This window comes from Artemia franciscana, chromosome 13, assembly GCF_032884065.1.
Source record: "Artemia franciscana chromosome 13, ASM3288406v1, whole genome shotgun sequence".
Classification (NCBI taxonomy): Eukaryota; Metazoa; Arthropoda; class Branchiopoda; order Anostraca; family Artemiidae; genus Artemia; species Artemia franciscana.
In genome coordinates this window covers 49,000,773-49,023,838 of record NC_088875.1, presented here as the reverse complement: position 1 = coordinate 49,023,838, position 23,066 = coordinate 49,000,773, and the positions used below count along the sequence as shown (strand labels likewise).

Sequence of the window (23,066 nt, the reverse complement as noted above, 5' to 3'; positions counted from 1 at the left end):
GTACCAGGTCAAATGCTGGTAATTGAAGACAGATTTCGATGCTGGCTCTCTTTTCAACGAGAGCCAAGAGCTCACATGGCACTTGTGACGAGGCAAGAAGAGCTAAGAACCAAGAGATCATATGGTATGAGCTCTAGCAAAATTCTATGAACCAATAGATTGATTTAAAAGGAAAATAAGAGGCTTAATGCCGGTCAGGATTTATAATAAGAGCTCTGAGTCACGATGTCCTTCTAAATATGAAAATTCATTAAGATCCGATCACCCACTCGCATGTTATAAATACATAATTTTTTCTAATTTTTCCTCTCCCTTTAGCCCCCCAGATGGTCGAATCTGGGAAAACGACTTTATCAAGTCAATTTGTACAGCTCCCTGACATGCCTAGCAATTTTCATCGTCCTAGCACGTCAAGAAGCACCAAACTCGCCAAATCACTGAACCCCTCCCCCAACTCCCCCAAAGAGAGCGAATCCAGTACGGTTCCGTCAATCATGTATCAAGGACATTTATAACTTCGAAGACCACACTGCCTTTCCATGACGGAAGTAAAACAGTTCAAAATAGGGATGACACCTTTTTATTGACAGTGAATAGATATAAAATTATTTAACTGGATATTTCGGACACATATACAGTTTTCATCATCAGCAGTAAAACTCAAAAGCAGTAAAACATGAGCTGTTTTACATCAGCGCAGATCCGGTCCGGTTATGTCAGTCACGTGCACCGCTTTAAGTATTTTCTAAGATTTCCGGTTCCCCTCAACTGCCCCCCCCCCAAATACGCTGGATCCGTATGAGATTTAAAGTAAGGGATCTGAGCCACGACGTCCTTCTAAATATGAAGTTTCATGAAGATCCGATCACTCCTCTGAAAGTCATTTTCTCTAATTTTTCAGAATTAACTCCCCCCCCCAATAGAGCGGATCCGTTCCAATTATGTAAATTACGTATAAAAGACTTCTGCTTATTTTTACCACCAAGTTTCATCCCGATCCCTCCAATCTAAGCGTTTTCCATGATTTTAGGTTCCCCCACTCAACTCCCCCCAATGTTACCAGATCCGGTCGGGACTTAAAATAAGAGCTTAGAGACACGATATCCTTCTAAATATCAAATTTCATTGAGATCCGACCACCCGGTCGTAAGTTAAAAATACCCCATTTTTTCTAATTTTTCGGAATTAACCCCCCCCACCAACTACCCCAAAGAGAGCGGATCCGTTCCGATTATGTCAATCTTGTATCTAGGACTTGTGCTTATTGTTCCCACCAAGTTTCATCCCGATCCCTCTACTCGAAGTGTTTTCCAAGATTTTAGGTTTCCCCCTCCCAGCTCCCCCCCCATGCCACCAGATCCGGTCGGGATTTAAAATAACAGCTCTGAGACACGATATCCTTCCAAAACATCAAATTTCATTAAGATCTGATCACCCGTTCGTAAGTTAAAAAGACTTCAATTTTTCTATTTTTTCCGAATTAACGGCCCCCCCACTCCCCCCCCCAGATGGTCAAATCGGGGTACCGACTATTTCTAGTTTAATCTGGTCCGGTTTCTGATGCGCCTGCCAAATTTCATCGTCCTAGCTTACCTGGAAGCGCCTAAAGTAGCAAAACCGACCGACAGAATTTGCGATTGCTATATGCCACTTGATTAATACCAAGTGCCATAAAAATTTTGGAAAAAGTGATTCATTGTCGTCTTTAGGACTATCTTATGAAACATGGCCTACTCAGTGACACACAATTCGGGTTTAGAAAGGTTCATTCAACTAGTCATGCTGCCATTCATCTTGTTGATTTTATAAATGATTGTTTTGAAAAAGGTGAGATCCCCCTAACAGTATTTTTGATTTTAATGTCTGAAGTGGTTTGAAAGTTATTTACGCGGGAGGTATATTAAAGTGATGATTGATGATGTGTTTTCTTCCTCTTATGAAGTGTCATGTGGTGTGCCATGAGGATCGGTCCTTGGTCCGCTTCTTTATACAGTTTATGTAGATAGCATGAGGTTTTATCTTCCAGATTGTTGCTTAACGTCATTTGCTGATGACACTGCACTTACATTTTCTAGTCATTGCTTAAATAGCCTTGTCTTGAGAGTGAATAGCGTTTTGAGAAATTTCCATGCTTTTACTAGATTGAGTTGCTAATACTAATTTCCTTTTAAATTTTAGAGAAGGCAAGCCCAATGATATTAATGGTAGAATTCTGTTTGATAATAAGCATACACTTTAGGCTCAGGAAATCCGTTATTTAGGTTTTTACATTGATTGTAATCTTTCGTGGAAACGCTACAGTGATGTTATTGCAACAAAGATTGCCCGTGGCCTTGGAGATATTGCTGGAATTCCATTTTCACAAACAACAAGGAAAAAGCGTTTTTTTGTTGTGTTTGGCATCCCTCTCAACGTTTCCTTAAAGTTTCACCTTAATACTGTAAGCTTTCTTGGAGATCCAGGATCAAACATGCCCTCTTTTCTTAATAAAAAAAAGCTAATATAGTAACAGTAAGAAACATACCTAGCTTACAGCACTCGCACCGTGGGCAGCAGGGGGGGGGGGTTCAACCCAGTAGGCATGGTTCTTTGACCCCTGGACTATTTTGGACGAGATGACTATATCAAAATCTTGATCAGATGGGTTTAGGGAAAGACGGCACGCGGGGGAGGGGGACTGGTTGCCCTCCAATGACTTTTGACTTAAGAAGGGCACTATAAATTTTAATCTGAAATCGGATGAGACCCCTACAAAGGTTATACGTCCATCCCTTCCATATAAAGTGCCTTGCTCCCGGGAAATAAGTAAATAATAATACGTTGAAGCCTTAAGGCTGTTTACTATAGGAAACGCTGTAGCATTGCCTCTGACTTAAACAGGCGAGCCTAGCTTTCAATTTCCCTTCTAATGAAGATCTGAAATTATCTGAGGGGAATATGGGGGGAGGAGTTTCTCGCGGAGGAGTTACTCATAAAAGTAGAGAAAAAAAGAAGGAAAGAGTGCTCATTCAACTAATCTCAGATATAAAAAAGTTATCAACCGTGTTCCGCCTAAGGTTAAAATCCTACCCTATACTCTGATTCCCACAAGAAAAAAAAACATTTCGTGTATTTTTCTAGATTTAGGTGTTTTGATATTCATTATATTTTTTTGCCTGATCAATTCGTGAATTACTGCCCCGGAACTATGCGAATAAAAAACCAACTTACTATACAAATAATTAGATATGGGAAGGATCATAAAACACGACATTAACTTCTGAAAAAGGTTTAGATAGGTGGCGAAATTAAAACCCCCCTAACAGGATTTGATTGGAAAATTTTCCAATTAATTAATATATAATTAATTTTTAAAATAAAATTATTTTTTTAAGAAAAACAGTATTTTTCATATACAAAATGTGATCAACAGCAAAGGCAAAAAAGCCATGTAATTGTGAAAAGGCAAGAAATTGGGTAGAAAACCTGTAACAACACTAATTTCTTCCCAAGCGTGATTTACATTTGCTATTGGTCCTTCTTTGTAGCTTTTGCCAGACTTATTATACAGACAACATAAACTGCTTTTCCAATTTACTATCTGTTCTGATATGCTTTAGACTTTGATCCTGATTGATAAAGCAAAAAACTTCACACATGAAAGCCGAAAGTCGCCTTGGAGGGATTGATCTCACACACGAGGGTTTTTTACATTAGTTCGTCAAGATAGGAGAGGCCAACAAGGCTCTCTGTTCTTAGGAGTACCTGTCAATCTCAAGCCCTGTAAACAAAATCAAACACCCATAGGTCAAATAGACTGGGGGGTCAATCATACCGTTATATTAAACACTCTCCCTCAACATTAAATACCTCTTCTATTTAACGGTTGCCCCTCACCTTACCATTAGGTAACACTAGGCAGTTGCCCCCCCCCCCCAATAATGTAGAGGAAAAATTATTATATGTCCCATGCCCCTTGACTATCCGGATATAGACCCCTCATGCCCCCCCCTAAAAAAATGCTGGACACTCACCCTGTTAGTGTCATTATTTTTTTTTAGCTCTAGTTTCCTCAGGTTCTATGTCTATCATTACCAAAGTCGCATCAAGTTTAACTGAGCTTGCATCACATTCATCAATTCTAGAGGTATTTCGCTCAACATACATCTGGTCCTTCTCATCAGTAAAACCAACTACTTTGTTAGAGTTCTCTAACACCGAAGATTCATCGTTATCACTTTCTTTTTGAATTATTTCTAAATTCTTTTTCAATATCTTCACTTTCATTATTGTTTTCACCATTTTTCACATCACTTTTTTAAACCGCATATGATCTCTATTTTCATGGATTAAATCATTTTCATTTTCATCATCATGTTTTGCACCATTTTCTTCATTTTTATTATCCGTCATTTCAGTATGCAGTATACCATTTTATTCACATCCATGATCTTTTTCATCAATCGTCATTTCACAATCTTTTTCATATACTACAACATTTCCAATTGTTTCTAAGTTATCTGAACTTGAATAATCTTTCACCTTGGCCTCTTTAAGTTGAAGTAGATAACATAGCTTAGGATTTTATGTCAACTTGACAGATAAATATACTAGATTTAGAATCTATTTATAAGGGAGCCGTAGTTGATATATGAGCGTAAATGATCTATTTTATTTAGCTTTCTTTGTATAACATTCAGGAGTGTTATTTCTTTTTCGCTTAAGTGAGCAGGCGTGTACCTTAGCATTCACTTAGAAATATATCGCATCAGTTTCATCTTTGATTGCTTTTGAGTGATAGAAGAATTAAATTCCGTTTTCATTAAATGCGCAAATCTTGAATCCAACTTAGCTTGACCCCTTTAAGAAGTGAAGCAGATGACCTAGCTTTATTTATACAACATTCCGGTGTGCTATTTCTTTTTCGCATAGGTGAGCTAGCATATACCTCAGCACTGACTTGGCATCTTTTGTGCATCAACTTCACTTTTGATTGCTTTTGTCTGCTAGAAGAATTAAATTAAGCCTTTTATTAAATTTGTAAATATTGAACATTACTTATTTTCGATACACGGGTCTTTAAAAATATGAAAGAAAAATAACTATGGGGATAGTTATCTCTAAAAGAATTAAAAGAGTAAATTAAAACATCTTAGGATAAAAGGGCAAACTCATTTTCCAACGAAAAGCAGAGTGAACTATCAAAACACAGTGGAAGATAGAATTAAGCTAAAAGCAGGAAGATAAAAAGCTAGAAGCAGAGTGAATCAAAATACAGTGGAAGATAGAACTAAGCTAAAAGCAGGAAGATAGAAAGCTAGAAGCAGAGTGAACTATCAAAACACAGTGGAAGATAGAATTAAGCTAAAAGCAGAGTGAACTATCAAAACACAGCGGAAGATAGAATTAAGCTAAAAGCAGGAAGATAAAAAGCTAGAAGCAGAGTGAACTATCAAAACACAGTGGAAGAAAGAATTAAGCTAAAAGCAGGAAGATAGAAAGCTAAAAGCAGAGTGAACTATGAAAACACAGTGGAAGATCGAATTAAGCCGCATTGAGAGACAGGTAAATTCCGTTATGAGGATATAAATAATGGCGAAGACCACACTGCCTTTCCATAATACAACTACAGAAGAGAGATTAATGATGACTTTTTTCCCCAAAAAGTGAAACAACAAAACCTATTTGGTTTTGTTGATCGAACCCATCAAAATTTAGGAACAAGATTACACCAACACAAAGAAAGTATTGAAAAAGCATTAAAATCTAGAAATAACTCCATATCATTCGATTCAGCTTTAAGCATTTATATTTTTGAAATCTAAACCATTATGTTCTATTTGACGAAACGATTCTAATTAGCAATGACCACGGAATTAAACAAACTGTCGGCGAGGCAATGGAAATCAAGCGAAACTTAAATAATAATACATCCCTTGGGTGAATACACACTCAACCCTATGTACACAAAATTAATTACGGAAAATAATCTAATTCAAAATAAAACAAAAATAGGAACGAATAAAAACAAGCCCAATCCCAAAAGAACTACAAGATTAGCTGCAGAGAAGGCAAATATCGCAATAAGATATTATTCCATTTTTTAATAAATACAGTTAGTTCAATGAATGAACCTTTTTAGCTTGTAAAATGTTAGCTTTTATCACACAGTCTTGACTGAACTTTTCGTTAAGAAGATGATGCCAAGGATATTTTAAAAAAAGGATGGATTTTAAACCGAAAACTTTTATTGTAAGTGTTTCATTGTTTATTATTTTCTTTGCTGAAGACGGCCCTTAGATATAGGACCGAAATATTCAAAAAGGTTTTGTTGGTTCCCTGTCTTGGAAAAAAAAAAGTCCTCATTATTCTCTCTTCTGTATTTGTTATGAGGACAACAGGGTAGATAACATAATTTAATTACGATCACGAATACAGTCATAAAAGATTTTTGTGCTTGCAACTGCTAAAGAGGACAAATGAAACCCTGGGGGTGAAACTAATTGTTAATAGGATTATAAGAATAAATGGTTAATTAACAGACAAACTCACAGGTTTGACTAATGACCATTTCTGTTTATTTTCAATGCCCCTTTTATAAAACAGCAAACCCCCTTAAAACATCCATAGTTTTTATTAGTTATTATCGTGCGTCAAATCTTATCCAAAAATATAAGGAAACTAATTTTGCTACATTATTTTCTGTCTAATTACCATTAAAAAAAACTTTCATTTAATTATTTTTGGTGGTTATGTAGATAACGTCAATGAGACACGATATTGTATTTTTTTTCAAATCCATGCTCATTTTTAACATAAGGAAAAGAAGAAAAATAGCAGTTCATTACACTTCATAATAACAATAATAATAATTTAGTTATTTATTTCTCACCCAGTATTGCGGTGATAAAGTGGAGTAACAAAAACGAAAAAAAAAAGAACGCATAGAAAAAAAAAGACGAAAACCTTTATGTAACAATGTTAAATATAAAGAGCAACAAATGCAAATCAGAACAATCGAACGAGAAGATGAAATGGAACAAACCGCATGCAAGCCTCATTATTTAACTTGGAGTCAACCATCAGAAACATACTACACTACTATGATATTTCTTTTAGAATTTTTCTAGCATTGACTCAATATTGACATTGGTGCACTGTATTTTTGTTTCATATCTTTGTTATTCGCTTTGTTATACAATCTTTTTTATACAAAAATCTTTGTTATACAAAACATATCTTTGTTATACAAAAATACTTTCATTTAATTACTTTCGGTGATTATGTAGATAACGTCAATAAGACACGATATTTGTCGTCAACCATCAGAAACATACTACACTACTATGATATTCCTTTTAGTATTTTTCTAGCATTAACTCAATATTGACATTGTTGCATTGTATTTTTGCTTCATATCTTTGTTATTCGGCTTAAGTACGATGTAAGGCTTGGGGGAGGGATCTCAGTATTTAGTAAGTTTAAGTAAGTAGAACAAGCAAGGAATTCCTCCAAATATTTCAATATTTTGGTGTTTTTGTACATTTTTGATCTTTCAAAGATGAGAGGAGTAAATTCTGGGTAACACCAAGATACTTAACATTTTTCAAGGTAATCAGTAGCAATTTTAGAGCCCCCTTACCCACACCTTCACAGAATTCACACCTTCACACCTTCACAGAATATCAGCAAGCTGGAATCTCTGGAAATTAAATAAATAAGAGAGTAGAACACCTTTTTGAAAAGGATTAATTAAATTCTAAATGAGGAGCTTCCTCTATCTTGGCAAGTAGCTGATTTAGGCGAATAAACTTTGGAAACGGATTCAGAGCCTGAATTATTTCCCATCAAAGTCTTTTGATGCATCTACCTCGTACCATTCCTCCTCCAAAGAACATTGAAGACTGAGTTCTCCTCAGTCTTGAGACTTGCAAAGTGGTATCTTCTTAGCCAGAAATTTTAAGCAGATCAGCATTAAGAATGAATATTACACAAAAATCCAACCACATTTTTCTTCAGAAATTTAATACTCGTTTGACCCCCCCCCCTCCACCAGTCAAAATTTAAAACATACTTGTTCATTATTTTCTCAAAGTTTCAGCTGGGAATCTTAATCCGTTAATTTATACTCCTAGCCATACTGGAGATATTACACATGCAATCTTTTAACAATCTGGATACATAGTGTCTTTGCATTTAGTTCAATATCCCTCTCAACAGTCCCCAAAATTTGAAACTTGACACCCTTAGCCATTTCTAGGGTATTGCAGATAAGCCCTACTGACAAGCTGGATGCTTACAGTGCCTTATGATTTATTACAACATTCCCTCAGAACTGCAACTTAAAACCGATAAACGTTCCGGAGATATTGTGGAAAAACCCTTCCAACAACCTGAATACACAGAGTGTCTCTAGATTTAGCTTAAAATTCCCCTCAACTTTCCATGAAAATTTCAACTCAATGCCATAATCTGTTCCTGAAATACTGCAAATTCACCATTTTGACAACCAAATGGATTTAATTCAAAATCCGTAAAAACATGCCCTGAAAGTTTCAACATAATTCCACAGATATTTAACAAACACCCTTTCAACGATCCAGATGCAGATAGTACCTTTTGGTTTAGGTTTACATCCCCCTCAACTCTCTTTGGAAGTTTCAACTTAATACTCTCAGCCGTTTCTGAGATATTGCCTATGGTGACCGGCATTTATCTCCTGGAAAATACCCCTCCCCCGTGGAAAATAAGGCTTTTCAAATTTGAGAATTTTATTTCAGTTTTTTCCTTAGAGGGAGGGAATTTTGTTACTTGAGTATTATACGCCACTCACTCAAGTTTACGCTGTGTAAAACCCGAGAACAAACCGGTTTCTTCGTTCGTTTCTTTAAGCTTAGCGCGAGACAAGAAAAAGACAAGTGACATAATAGATGGGAATATATAATTTGGGCTATATATTTCCACATAAGGGGGGGGGGTAAAGTATTTGGACAGCTTGAAGTCAGAAAAAAATTCTTACTTCATAATATACAGAATAATTGTACCTAACACACTTGGCATGCAGACCCGCTCTACCCCCCCCCCCTCAATGTGCAAATATATAGCCCAAATTTGTTCCTAAAGTAACGAAGAAACAAGCGAAGAAACTGGTTTGTTCTCGAGTTTTACACATCGTAAACCTGAGTGGGGTGTAATAGACAAGTACCGGAAAATGGAGAGGAAGAGCCGGATTTCCCGGTATTATTTAAAAATGATCAGAAGTTAAATTAAAAAAAAAAAAGTTTTTCAACTGAAAGTAAGGAGCAACATCAAACCTTTTAATTTAAAAAAATCTAACCTAGAATTTTAAAAAGGAGCTTATTGTTCTAATTAAACGGTAATTGTGTTTCAGGGATCATTCTTGAAGAATTAGGACAATAAGTCTAAACTTTAATGTAAACAGCAAGGTCTTCCAGAAGGGGAAACTCCTTTCATATACGTAATAATTTCTGTTCGTTTAGGTTTTGATGTTGCTCCTTAATTTCAGTTGAGAACTCATTTTTTTTTTTTTTTTTTTTAATTTCCGATCGTTTTTAAATAACACCGGGAAATCTGGCTCTCTCTCCATGAAAAATTCCGGTACCTGTGTATTATAGGCCACTCAATCAAGTTTACGATGTTTAAAACTCGAGAACAAACTAGTTTCTTCGTTACTTTGGAAACAAATTTGGGCTATATATTTGCACATAAAGGGGGGGGGGGAAGCATAGAGGGTCTGCATGCAAAATTTGTTAGCTACAATTATTCTGCATATTATGAAGTAAGAATTGTATTCTGACTTCAAACTATCCAAACAGTTTACCCCCCCCCCTTTATATGCAAATATATAGCCCAAAAAGAGGGGGGTGGGTAAACACCGGGGGAGTTATTTTCCGGGGATAAACACCGAGGGGGAGTAAACGCCTAGAACCGTTGCCTATATGCTATTTTCATGATTTAGATCCACTTAAAAATCTTTTGATTTTTTTTCAATATCCCCTTCGATATTCCTAGGAAATTTGAACTTAATTCCCTTAGCTGTTCCGGGGATATTGCAGACACGCCCTTTTGAAAACCTGGACACAGATAATGCATCTCTATATAGTTCAATATATCCAATAATTTTTAACTTAATACCCTTAATCATTCTAGAGACATTGCAGATACTCCTCTTTGACAACCTGGGCACGCATTGTATCTCTTAATTTAGTTTTCATTTGGTTCAGCGTCTCCCTCAACATTCCCTTAAAGTTTCAACTTAATACCGTTAGCTCAGAGTCGTCCCTAAAGGGTCAGCAGTCAGCTGCCCGGGTGCCGAAGCTGGCGGGCACCGCGGAGGGAGAATTACCCACTTTGATTCGGCTTTTTTTGCTTATATTTGAGTCAAGATGGGGGCATTGTAATTATTTTACCAGGGCATCACGGACCCTAGGAACGGCTCTGACTTAGCTGTCCCTGAAATATTACAGATGGGCTCTTTTGACCACCTGCAAGCACGCGTTTTTTATGGATTATGTGTTATACTCCACTAAAAATGTCATTAAAGTTTCAATTTTTTACTCTAAGCTGCTCCTAAGATATTAGAAAAGTACAATCTGGATGCTATTAGTTTCTTTGGGTTCAGTTTAACGCCCCTTTCAACATTCCCTGAAAGTTTCAACTTAATACACTTGGTCATTCCTGAGATTTTACATATGCTCCCTCTTCGCAACCCGAAAGGACCGAGTGTTTTTTACTTAGTTCATGCTTCTCTTTAAACTTAATACCTTTAGCTGCTCCTGAGATATTGCTGGTATCTTGTTTCGACAACTTTGAAGCATTCGATATTTATTTTTTTATTTAATTCAATACTTCCTTCTACATTCCCTAAGATTTTCAACTTATTACCTTTCTGAGATATTGCAGGTAAGCCCTTTTGACAACCTCGGTGAGTCTTTTGATTTAGTTCAATTCCCCCTTAACATTCCCCCATAGTTTCAGCTTACTACCATAAGCCGTTCCTGAAACATTGCAGATACACCCTTTTGTTAACATCGATTAAAATAATATCTTTTGATTTAGTTAAAAATTCCCTCAGATTTTACTGGAAATTTTAAATCAACACCTTTAGTCCTTACTGAGGCATTGGAAACGTGCAATTTTGACGACCTAGATGCACACAATGTGTTTTGATTTTGTTTAACATTCCTCTCATTATTCTCTGAGTATGAACTTAATACCCTTGGAAATTCCTGAGATATTATAGATCACCCTTTGGACAACCTGGATGCAAACAATACATGTTCATTTAGTTCAATATCCCCCCCCTCCAGACATTCCCTGAATGTTTCGATTGAATACACTAAACGGTTCCTGAAATGTTGCAAATATGCCATTTTGACAACTTAGAAGCACAGTGTATCTTTTGTTTTACAACTTAGTACCCTTAGGTCTTCCAGAGATAATACAGATACGCCTTTTTGACAACTTGGACACACCCAGTGTCTTCTACTTTCATTCAACATCCGTAAAAGTAAGTCTTGATAGTTTCAACTAAATATTCAAAAATCCGGATATACGTAGTACCTTTTGACTCAGCTTCAAATTCCCCTTAGCTTTCCCTGAAAGTGCCATCCTTAATATCATTAGCTGTTCCAGAAGTATTGCAGATATATCCTTTTGACAACCTGAATGCACATAGTGCTTTTTGATTTAATTCAACATCCCCTGAAAGTTTTAAGTTATTACCTTTAGTCGTTGCTGAGATACTGGAGGTATACCTTCTTGACAACCAGGATGCACACAGTGCCGTTTGATTTAGTTTTACACCCCTCTCAGCATGCCCTAGAAGCTTCAACTTAATACCCTAAGCCATCTCTAAAATAATGTCGATACGCCCTTTAGGTAACTTGAATGCACGAAGTTTCTCTTGGTAGGTTTTAAATTCCTCCCGACATGCCCAGAAATTTACAGCTTAATATCCTCAGCCGCTCCTGATACATTGTAAACACACTTTTTTAACAACAAGGATGCATATAGTGAGTTTTGATGTAGTTCATCTTTCCCCTCAACATTCCATGGAAGTTTCACCTTGATACCCTTTATCTTTTGGATATCCAGGATAAACAAGCCCCCTTTCCCAATAGCAAAACCTATGTTTAAACAATGAGCAGCTTGCATAATTTTCTGACCTTTTTCCAGGGACTTTGGGGGTAGGAAGGTTAAAGCTAAATAGGGCAAGGGATGGAGGTCACCCTTCAATCACTTTTGACCCTTAAAAAGAGCCCTAGAACTTCCAACCTCTAATTAAATTAGCCCTCTCAAAATTTTCAAAAACAACTTCTTCCATACATGGTAGCCTGAAAAAAATTAAAGCCATAGCGCTTTTTGCTTAGGCAGCGTTATTGCGCTGCACTGCTTATGATACAAACTATGTCGCATTACTTAATATATTGCAACACAAATATATGAAATCATGATAAAGCAAATAAATAGGTTTTGAGTTAAAGAAATACTTCAGAAACAATTTACAGAAATCCTTGAATAAATTTTGAATTATCCTAGTTTCAAACGATTTTGGAACTTACTTGAATACGTAAAATTCAATTCAATTGACACAATTTCAGATTGCAGTAAAACTAAAAAAGGAAATATGCTAGTAGCAAACCAAGGGGGTTGAGGTTTATTTAGACATCCTTGAAACGCAATTATTTTTGATTATATACTGAATTAAGTAATTTTATCATGTTTGGCCCTCTCCGCTAAATTCTAAGCCCCTCCAAAACAAAACCCTGGCCAAACCTCAAGCTATAGCACGTCAGATTATGTTTATTAGACACCAAGAGCTCATGAACACCATAGACTATTTTCTTCCCAATTCAGTAATAGCCTATATAATTGCCATTTTAATAATAAACAAAACCGAGCTGGTGAGCATGATCCACCAGTCTCATGGTTATTTTAAAAATGGCATATACCAGTCTTAATATTTTGGATTAGCATCAACAAAAGCAGCTAGCGGTGCTAGCTTCAGACACTGTACCGAAAACCCCAGTTCAAACCACACATCTCAAACTCGAACCGCGGTTCTCACAAAACTTAGATCTTTGGGGTAAGTAAACATTGTTTCTTAACCTTTCTCTGTCAGTTTTTTATATTTTTTCAATGATGCCATGCTTTCAGATAGGCTGAAAGTGAGGCCTTTTATTGACTTACTAGTTTTAGACATCGGTTTAGTCATTTAAAGATTGAAGTATCCTGAAGAAGCAGGCATGTGTATATGCTATAAAAGACGAATTACCATACGCAGCAGCGGTAGATAATAAAGTAGGGAATCACCTTAAAATAGGCAGAGCATTTTTTTGCATGCCTGGATCTGCTACTCTTTGAATGTGCTGTATAACCACAGGAACAACAGACAAAAACATAGCCTCCCTCGCTGTGCTTGCTTGCCATGTGATAGCTCAAATCAGGTGATCTTTTGAAGTTGAGCCCACATGCGCTGCAGCAGTACTTCTTCTCAGTCGTATGTTTTACCATGTGCCGTTTTAATTTGGATATTGGCAATACTTCGTCACAAACTTCGCAGGTTTTGTTTTTTCCATGAGTGTGGAGCTGCTTGTGAACTGTTAGTGTCCTCCGCTGAGAAAAAGACTTGCCACAGAATTCGCAAACAAAAACAGCTGGCTCGTGTGCAATACTTCTGTGGTCTTCAAGTCGTTGCTTGGACGAGAAATGCTTAGAACATGCTTTGCAAATATGTTTTTTTCCAGTCTGGTTATTTGTTTGTAAAGAAGTGGCCAAGTAGCGTCTCTGCTTACAGTCACTTATAATACCATTTATTCTAGAGGTATTTGACTCAGTTCTAATATCATGCTTCTCATCAATCAAATTCACTTTATCTGAGATTTCTGATACCAAATATTCATTGTTATCACTTTCTTTTGACTCAATTTTACATTCTTTGAAGAAAACAGAGAAGATTATATTTCCCTTTTCATGATTTAACATTTCACTATCGTTTAAACACAGTGTATCGGTTCTGTCTTTACGAATTATGTCAATTTCATGTCCATCATTATGGGATGAACCATGTTCAACAATTTTATTTTTACTTTCATGATTGATAATTTCACTATCGTTTTTATGTAGTGTATCTTTGTCACCATTGTACAATGTATAGCTTGTATCTCTATCGTTACGCAGTGAACAGTTCTCATTTTCATTATCGTACCGTACACTATTTTCTCTGCTTTCGCCATCTTTTTCATCGATTCTAATTTTCCTACCCTTCTCGCATGCAGCAGTGACTTGGCAATATATTGTATCACTGTCACTTGCGCCAACATTCCATGACATTTTTGATTCCTAGAAGAATTACATTAAATTTTGATTAAATTCAAAACCTTGAATAATTGGAATCTAAAAACAGGAAAAAATATCCAGATTGTCTCTAAAAGAAGAATCTACTGGGATATAATTTTAAAAATCATGAAGGAGGGGGGAAGAAGGGGCAAACCTATAGATTAAGGTATAGTGAACCAGAATAATCCAATGAAGGGTGAAATTAAGCTAAATTGAGCCGTTGACAATTTGCACTGTGAATAACAAGGTACACAACGTAATATACTGATATGAAAATATTCAGAAATATAATCCTAATTATTGCTTATGCTTGAAATTATCAAAAAAAGTAAATAGAAATCTCGGGCAATCAAATCATTGAAAATATTATAATATATATTATTAAAGAAATTAACATAAACTTATGGTAATTACAATAAATATAACCATAAAAACTACTTATGGTTAAAACTATAGTAGAGGATAACAAAAAAAAACAACTTATTAATAAATTGTTAATACGATTATAATAGCAAATTACTGATTATAATAAATATAATCACCTATACAAGAACGATTACAGACGCTCACATATTCAGCAAGACATACGACGCAAACGCCAAATAGAATGTTGAAGCAACTCTTACCCATAGGTTAAAGTTGCGGAGCAACAAATGCAACTATGTTTCGCGGGAAATAAATTTGTATGCTCCCGTGCCACATTTGCAGATGCATTATGATTATTGTAAATTATTATTTGGAAGGTCAACACGTAATTAGAAAACTTCTGAAATAAATTCTACATGTACGAAGTAATAGTCAAAGTCTGTCTCCACGTTCTTTTTATTTTTACCTGTATTAAGACTTTTGGTGTACTTCTTGTTCCGGTTAATTATCATCCGTGAAACAGTTCGTTGGGTTACCTTTTGTTTCACAGTGCACTGCTCATTTTTGGATATAGAAGAATGCATGTCTACTTGCTTACTTTTCTTGAAATTAAACATCTAAAATATAAAAGGTATCAAAAGTGAAAATTATAGAAAAAATCAGAGCTTAAGGATTTCCTTCCAAATATTTCATAAATATTTGTGAGACATAGGGACAGTTTTGCTTATATTGTCGAAGAGATGAAGTTCCATCTGTATAGGAGTTCCTATAATAAAGTTGTAAAAATTTGTGGCACCGAATTTCAAGTAAGGAGCGACTCGGCACATTAGTAACCGAAACCCTAAAGAAGGAATTTTGACAACGATTAATAATATCCAATGAATTGCTTTATGTTTGCTCGATTGGCTATCTCATCATCTTCAATAAACAGCAGTTTCACCCTTTTTGGGCCAAAATCCTAGTTTGGTGCCATAAAATGGCAGAAAACACCACTTTCCCGTAGTACAATATTTTGGGCTACTTTAAAAGGGCACTAGAACTTGAGGTTTCCATTTAAATGAGCTCGTTTCTCAGTCTTTTATAATCATTGGGTCCGTAGGATCACTCCTGGAAAAAAACAACAACAAATAAGCACGAATTCATGATCTTTTTTCTGGGAAAAATTGCAAGATTTCACATTTTTGTTGAGAAGGCCTTGGAGCCGCTACGATAGGGTTTTCTGACATGAAGAATTTGATGATACGATTTTCATCAAGACCACTTGCGTTTTTTGGGGTGTTTCCAATCTTTTCAAAATCAGACAAATTTTCTAAGGCTTGTCGCTTTTGATAGGTAACTTTAAGCTTAACGTATTTTGTACATTTGAAATCAAACAGTTCGTGGTAACGAACTGTATTAAGGAGCAACCCGGCTCAATTATAACCGAACTCTAAAAAACGGAATTTTTATAAAAATAGTTACATCAAAAGAATTGCATTTTAATGCTGATTTTAAATATATAAGATTCATTAAGTTTAGACTTACGGGCATCTAGGCCCCCTCCCACGCTCGTTTTTTCCCAAAGTCACCGGATCAAAATTCTGAGATAGCCGTTTTATTCAGCATAGTCGAAAAACCTAACAAACATGTTTTTGGGGACGCCTTACTCCCCCACAGTCCCCGTGGGAGGAGCTGCAAGTTACAAACTTTGACCAGTGTTTACACATAGTAATGGTTGTTGAGAAGTGTACAGACGCTTTCAGGGGGATTTTTTTAGTTGGGGGAAAGGGTTGATGGGAGGGGGTTATGCGGGGGGAAATTTCCATGGAGAAATTTGTCATGGGGGAAGAAAATTTCCATGAAGGGGGCGCAGGATTTTTTTAGCATTATTTGAAAAAAAACAATGAAAAAATAAATACGAAAAATTTTTTTCAACTGAAAGTAAGGAGCACCATTAAAACTTAAAGTGAACATAAATTATTAAGCATTTGATGGGTTCACCTCCTCCTAATCCCTCGCTCTTTACGCTAAAGTGATTTCGTTAATTACGACTATTTATTCTACGGCCTTTATGATTCAGCGGTCATTCTTAGGGAATTGGGACAAAATTTAAACTTTAGTGTAAAGAGCGAGGTATTGACGAGGGGATGAACCCCCTTATATACGTAATAAAAATATACGAATACAGAAGTTCGCTACAAAAGTTAATTCGTAAGTTACGTAAATTTTTACTAATAAAAACGTTCGCAAAAAATTATAAGTTCTAGATACCTTTTTAAAAAACAAAAAAAATGGAGGGTAACTAGGCCTACTCCCCTGCTTCTTTTTTCTTAAAATCGTCCAATCAAAACTATGAGAAAGCCATTTACCTATAAAATAAATTAATATACAAATTTCGTTTTAAATATTCATGTGCGAGAGCCAAAATCAAAAAATGTATTATTTCATAAACGTTCAGAAACTGAGAAAAAAGTTTTTTTTAACTGAAAGTAAGGAGCAAGATTAAAACTTAAAACGAACAGAAATTACTCCGTATATTAAAGGGGCTGTTTCCTCCTCAACGCCCCGCTCTTTACGCTAAATTTTTTTACTGTTTTGCAAAGTAGAGTAGAAAGAAAGAGTCAAACTTCAGTTGAAAAAACTTTTCATACTTGTTTTTTAATGTTTTTTTTTTAAATAATGCTAGAAAACCCTGCACCCTCTTCATTAAAATTCTCTTTCCCCATGACAAATTCCTGCATGGAAAGATCCTCCCACGTATCCCCCCCTCAACTACTCCTCCCCCCAAACCAAAAAAAATCCCCCTGAAAACGTCTGTACACTTCCCAATAACCATTACTATATGTAAACACAGGTCAAAGTTTGTAAATTGCAGCCCCTCCCACGGGGATTGTGGGGGAGTAAGTTGTCCCCAAAGACATAGTTATTAGGTTTATCGACTATGATGAATAAAATGGTTATGTCAGAATTTTGATCCGGCAACTTTGGGGAAAAATGAGCGTGGGAGGGGGCCTAGGTGCCCTCCATTTTTTGGTCACTTATAAAGGGCACTCGAACTTTTAATTTCCGTTAGAATGAGCCCTCTCACGACATTCTAGGACCACTGAGTCGATACGATACCCCCTGAAAAAAAAACAAACAAATAAACACGCATCCGTGATCTGTTTTCTGGCAAAAAAATGCGTAATTCTACATTTTTGTAGATAGGAGCTTGAAACTTCTACAATAGGGTTCTCTGATACGCTGAATGTGATTGTGCGATTTTCGTTAAGATTGTATTAATTTTAGGGGGTGTTTCCTATTTTTAGGAAAATATTTTCTTCCCTATTTTTTAAAATGAGGGAAATTTTCTCAGGCTCGTAATTTTTGATGGGTAAGACTAATCTTGATGAAACTTATATATTTAAAATCAAAATTTAGATACAATTTTTTGATGTATCTATTGTTATCAGAATTCTATTTTTTTGAGTTTCAGCTACTATTGAGCCGGGTCGCTCCTTGCTACAGTTCGTTACCACGAACTGTTTGATACGTTACAAGGAGCTGTTTGATTATGAACAGGGGTGTATAATGGCACATCAATTATTATCCAGGAAGGCCAGTCGAGTTTGTGTAGGTGGAGGGAGAGTACTTGAAGCCTCAAAAAGTATAAAAACTGCTCCATGAGCCTTGGGATAAATTTTTCCCCCAAACAATGGTCCCAAAGTATCGAGTTGATGCTTAATAGAAAGGAAACTGAAATTTCTAGTATTATTTTTAAGTAGCAAAAAATTGTGTAGCACCAAGTTGACGTGTGGCACAAAAAGACAATGTTGGCTCAAAGGGTGCCAAGAAGCCGTCGAGTGAAATTCTGAGGTAGCTTGTAACTTTAAATTAATTTGAAGTTATCAAAAAGATGTGTATTGAGCTATCAAGTTTTAGAGGCAGCAATGCTGCTCTTTGGTTAAAAACAAGTTTTTTTTTTCCTCCTCAACGCCCCGCTCTTTACGCTAAAGCTTGACTCTTTCTCTTAACTCCACATTTTAAAACAGTAAAAAACTTTAGCGTAAAGAGTGGGGCGTTGAGGAGGAAAAGCCCCTTTCATATACGGAGTAATTTCTGTTCGTTTTAAGTTTTAATGTCACTCCTTACTTTCATTTAAAAAAACTTGTTTTTTTTTGTTCAATTTCTGGACGTTTTTGAATTAATGCATGTTTTGATCTTGGCTCTCCGCACATAAATAATTAAAACGAAATTTGCATATTAATTTTTTTGGGCTAAATGGCTTATTCATAATTTTAATCGGAAGATTTTGAGAAAAAAGGAGCGAGGGAGGAGACCTAGTTGCCCTCCAATTTTTTGATTACTTAAAAAGGCAACCATAACTTATAATTTTTTACGAATGTTTTCCTAAGTAAAAAATATACGTAAATTACGAATTAAATTACGTAGCGATATTCTATATTCGTATGTTTTTATTGCGTATATGAGGGGCTCACCCCTCGTCGATACCTCTCTCTTTACATTAAAGCTTAAATTTTGTCCCAATTCCTTAAGAATGACCCCTGAATCACAAAGGCCGTAGAATAAATAATTGAAATTACTAAAAATACTTTAGCGTAAAGGGCGAGGTAATACGAGGAGGTCAACCCCTCATATACGTAATAATTTATGTTCGTTTTAAGTTTTAATGCTGCTTCTCACTTTCAGTAGAAAAAACTTTTCATATTTATTTTTTCATTATTTTTTAAATAATGCTAGAAAATCCTACGCCTCCTCCATTGAAAGTCTATTACCCCATGAGAAGTTCCTCAATGGAAAGATCCTCCAACGTACCCCCCCCCCTCAAACCAAAAAAATCCCCCTGAAAACGTCTGTACACTCCCCAGTAACGATTACTATATGTAAACAAAGGTCAAAGTTTGTAACTTGCAGCCCTTCCCACGGGACTACGGGGGAGTAAGTCGTCCCCAAAGACATAGGCATTAGGTTTCTCGACTATGGTGAATGAAATGGCTATCTCAGAATTTTGATCCGATGATTTTGGGGAAAAAATTAGCGTGTGAGGGGGCCTAGGTGCCCTCCAAATTTTTGGTCACTTAAAAAGGGCACTAGAACTTTTCATTTCCGTTAGAATGAGCCCTTTTGCGACATTCTAGGATCACTGAGTCAATACGATCACCCCTGGAAAAAAAAAACAAAAAAAAACAAATAAACACGCATCCGTGATTTGTCTTCTGGCAAAAAATGCGAAATTCCACATTTTTGTAGATAAGGGCTTGAAACTTCTACAATAGGGTTCTCTGATACGCTGAATCTGATGGTGTGATTTTCGTTAAGATCGTATGACTTTTAGGGGGTGTTTCCCCCTATTTTATAAAAGAGGTAAATTTTCTCAGGCTCGTAACTTTTGATGGGTAAGACTAATCTTGATGATACTTATATATTTAAAATCAGGATTAAAATGCGATTCTTTTTATGTAACTATTGGTACCAAAATTTTTGGAAATCCATTTTTTAGAGTTTCGGTTACTATTGAGCCGGGTCGCTCCTTACTACAGTTCGTTACCACGAACTGTTTGATTTGTCCCTGAATATGCATGTAATCGATAAAAAACGTACGGTTAACAAAGAAATTTATTCGGAGGTTTTTATTTAAATAAGATGATTCATCTGGGCCTTGATAAATTACATACAGAGGTGTTGAATTGCAAAACAGCCATTATAGAGGAGAACCGGTCGATCTTTGTGTAGGCAGGGAAATAATAGGCCTACTGAATAACTGAACAATCAGTTTCACTTGCGCCATCACTTACGAACATTTTGATATCTAGAGGAATTATTTTACATTTTTAACTAAATGTACAAATCTTTAATATACTTTACAAATCTTTCACATAATTTATCTTGAATATAAGAGAGTTTAAGAACATTAATGAATATTTATGAAAAGTTTTTCTCTAAGAGAAGTATCGCGTCCATTGGCTTAAATTCCGAAATTCTTGGGGGGAGGGGTGAACTCATTTCCCAATAAAACTTTAAATTAAGGGGAACTAGTGAAAGTCAAAAAGTGGCTAGAATCAAACGTAATTGTGTGCAGGGTTCGGACAGGTCAGTTCGATTCAAATTATAGGCTCTGTCTTATTTTTATAGAATTTCCCGAGCCCAAATATAGGCCAAATATAGGATTCAGAAGTCTTCGGATCAGATCTGTGGTAGATGACGTGGGATGCGTGGTCACATACATTCGTCTTCTTCCGAGTTTCTGCATTTTTTTTTTCTTTTTATTATTATTATTTATTTCAAATAAAAACTTTACAAATAGTAAAAAACAGTAAAAAATCAGATAAAAATACTGCGCCAACGATTGACTGACAGAGGTAAAATACTTGGAATCACTCTTGCTGCTTCTTGGGCATCAATTTCGATTTGAGGTCAGTTTTTCTCTTTGCAAGAGACTGCTCAATTCTCGCAGATTCCACCATCTGCTCTCTTTCACTTGTTCTCGACTTCACAGCTCCTTCGAGCAAAGAAACAGCTAGGGCAATATCAATGGAACTCTTGGACTCGGCAGCCTTCTTCATTCTGTCGGTCGCTTCCTGAAGTAGAGTATCTACTGTTCTCTTTTTTTGCTCTGATGCTCCAAATTTTCTTCTTTTTGCTTTCCAGGTCTTCTATTTCTTTCTTTTTGTCGTGGACCTCCTGTAACTTCCGCTTGTTGTCCTCTTAGAAAGCTGCTTTCTCCTTCTCGGAAAGCTCTTTTCTTTTCTTTTCATCCAGATATTGTTGATACCGATACCGTGTGGAACGTGCAAGATTTAACAGTTCTTTTGTAATAACAAACCAATCTGGTTTTCATCCATAAAGTCTTAACGTGTCATATACCATGAGTCTCACACCCAGAACGCGTTCAGACATTAACGCCTGGTCTTCACCGAGAATCCTACCTGAACGCGAGAACCCACGCTCAACATCTGCACTGCCATGCGATAACGTCAGCACCGCTTTGATAAGCTTTTAAGTTCCGGGTACTCGCTGTCCCCGCGCTCATTCACCAGTCCAAAATAATGGCTCCAAAAATGATCGATCCGAGTAATGTCTTCACGGGGTCCAGTTCCTGTTCGCAAAAGCAGCCACTCAGCTTGGGCGACGTCTGAGCTTACTCCAATCGCAATCTCGCATGCCACAACCGCTTTGTCTGCAATGCTTCTTGAATCCTTCATGTTGATCGGACTCAAACAGCGTAAAGCCTCTAGAAAACCATCCTTTTCCAGAGGACATTTGTCCAAAATATGGCAAATATCTGCAATAAAATGTTTCCGCACATTGACATAAAAAATGGCCTTGTCTTTCAGTGTTGCTTTCTCACGGAAAGCTCGTTCCACATGTTCTGAAACTATGGGCTTATATGCAAATTTTTCAGCAAGGTTCAACATTCCTGGTGAAAAATTTTTAGTCTTGGTACCGAAATCTGAAGTAAAGATCCGACCACAAAGCGTCAGAACTAGTCTTTTGATCTCTGAGTGCAGAACATGAATGAGAGGCTCTTCTTTCTGAAACAGTTGGGTCAAACTTATGAACAGTTCTGCTGAGGCTAGAACAAACCCGAGTTGGGCCTTCGTCGTCGCCCTTCCGATATAAGCCACAATCTTCGGATATTTGGGAGTGGACAGAAGTTTCTTCAGTTTTTTCTCTCTCGGCACGAAGTTCAGGAAGTACTCTAAGAAGGACACGTTCGTTCGTCAGCCAGCGGCTTGGGACATGCTTTATGAAAGTATTCTCTGGCACTCTCACTTTCTTTTGGCACTTTCGATAGTCTTCACAACGTGCTGGCCAGCCGTCAAAAAATGAATGCACAAGAATAACAAAGTCGGAACTTTCTTCTCCGAACACCTGAAGACCTTTCAAGAAAGCGTTATGGATTATATGGATGTTGCAAGTACCAATGTTCAACACTTCCTTTCCCGTCACTTTCTTTTTTCGGCCTTGAACTTGTTCCAAATGCTTTTGTTGACGTTTGGTCCGTCACTTCCAAGCGTGATCAACTTTTCAAGTGGCAGCTGATTCTGCTCAATGGCTGACATAATCTTCCTATATAGGTCATCACTTGTCGGGTGGTCCATAAAATTTGTGCATAAATGTCTGCTCTGGATTTCGTTTCCGTACGAGGACCAATATCGAACACGTATCTGTAACTCTTTCATACCAGCATAGTTGGTTGTCTCGTCATATTCTAGTACAACATATGACTGAATGTCCTTCAGAAGCATTTGCATTTGTAGCGCATCGCTGATCAGATACGTGAGTTTCTTCACACATAGGGACATTCCGTCAGGGATCTTACCGGGGAATATCGCATGGAAGGTTGCGACAATATGGTCTGAAGAGTTAGTAGACATGGA

General features: G+C 36.6%; 1 protein-coding gene across 1 annotated transcript in view; it reads right to left on the bottom strand.

Annotated features, from left to right (window-relative positions):
• Positions 1 to 23,066, bottom strand: part of LOC136035034 (zinc finger protein 91-like) — an 88,711-nt gene that overhangs the window by 35,866 nt on the left and 29,779 nt on the right. Inside the window, exon 4 of the mRNA XM_065716634.1 lies at positions 13,315 to 14,343. Coding sequence (XP_065572706.1) covers positions 13,315 to 14,343 — 1,029 coding nt within the window. The remainder of the gene's footprint in view (positions 1 to 13,314; positions 14,344 to 23,066) is intronic.